The following is a 1,400-nucleotide window of genomic DNA, read 5'->3' on the forward strand; positions in this document are numbered from 1 at the left end:
CATTTTATTTAAAAGACATTATTCAGGATTATGATTAGTTAATTGATTTCAGTTAATCCCGACAATATTACAAATTATTAGCCGCACCAGACAATTACGTTAGAAAAGTTACTCAAGGCTGAAGCTTGGTGAAGCTCTGGCTTACTGCATTGAAGGACGATCCCGAAATTGCAGTATATGGTTTCACTGGAACCAGCTTTATCTTGCAAACATTTAATCAGGGGTAATTCTTTATCATTTATAAAGGTAAATTTTATTTTATAATTAAAATAGTTTCTTGAATGTTTTTTTACTTTTAATCATATTTTTTTAGAATAAAGATGTTGAAGCAATTGCTGCTCATATCGGTTCATTGAAATGCATCAGTTCCATAATTGGTGGAAATGAAAATATACGAAGGAGAGTACTTGGGCAGATTGTGGACATGGATGCTTATTTATTGCAAATGTTAACATTGGAGGAGTGCCCAGACGATTTGAAATTAGCCGTTTACAGGTGTTTGCTATCAATGAGTCGCTCGGTGGAACAACTTCGTACTGTTTTTCATCATTGTTTGATTTGCAAGGCTTTGAAAGACGTAAAGATTTTATCGAATTTTAAATTAAACAATTTATCTTTCATTTAATTATTATTTATTTAGATAGTGCACGCTCCAAATACGAAATTTGTTGATGTTATTTCGTCATTGTTGTGCAATTTGGTGCTTGAATTTTCACCTCTACAATCGGTGTGTAGATTTTCTTCTGAATTTTTCCTATTTTAATTTATATTAAAAAAATACATGTATATATATATATATATATATATATATATATATATATATATATATATAACAAAATACAAGTTTAGGTAATACTTGAATACGACTTTCTTGCTACCGTGTGCGAATGGTTGCATGATGATTCTCATAACTTGCGCTTGAATGCTGCTTGGATACTTATGGTATGAGGAATTTTTGATTTTTTTAAAATGTCAAATTCATAATTTAATTTAGAACATGTCATATCGAGCTGACGTTGAATTGAAAAACTCAATTGTACCAGCCTTGCCTCCTTGAATATTCTCTACATGCTGACAGAAGATAAGTCAGAAGCATTGGTTGTTTCACGCCTACTTGGACTTTTACGCAACTTGCTCGCAGAAGCGAATGTACTGACAAATAATTTGATGCAATATTTATTTTTTAATGCATAGGTGTATCATTAGTTTACTGATGAATGGATGGGCAACCATGACGTGACGATAATAGAAATCAGTTTCCAAGTTTTTCGGGGAAATCACAAGAATCTGCCTGGAACAGGTATTCATATAAAAAATCTTTTGTAAAATGATGATTACAAGCTGTTGATACAAGGTGCGGTACGATCCATCTAATATTGCAACAGGAGAGAAGCTAGAAA

General features: G+C 31.9%; 1 protein-coding gene across 1 annotated transcript; it reads left to right on the forward strand.

The window, feature by feature from the left end:
• Positions 1-313: 313 nt before the first annotated feature.
• On the forward strand, positions 314-1,194 carry Tsp_14444 (conserved hypothetical protein; the record flags this gene model as incomplete). The annotated part of the gene is made up of 2 exons (XM_003368261.1): positions 314-495; positions 1,044-1,194. Coding segments are annotated over 2 exons (333 nt in total), but the record flags the coding sequence as incomplete, so codon positions are not given.
• Between the last annotated feature and the right edge of the window lie 206 nt (positions 1,195-1,400).

Source organism: Trichinella spiralis, assembly GCF_000181795.1.
Source record: "Trichinella spiralis strain ISS 195 chromosome Unknown Scfld2799, whole genome shotgun sequence".
Classification (NCBI taxonomy): Eukaryota; Metazoa; Nematoda; class Enoplea; order Trichinellida; family Trichinellidae; genus Trichinella; species Trichinella spiralis.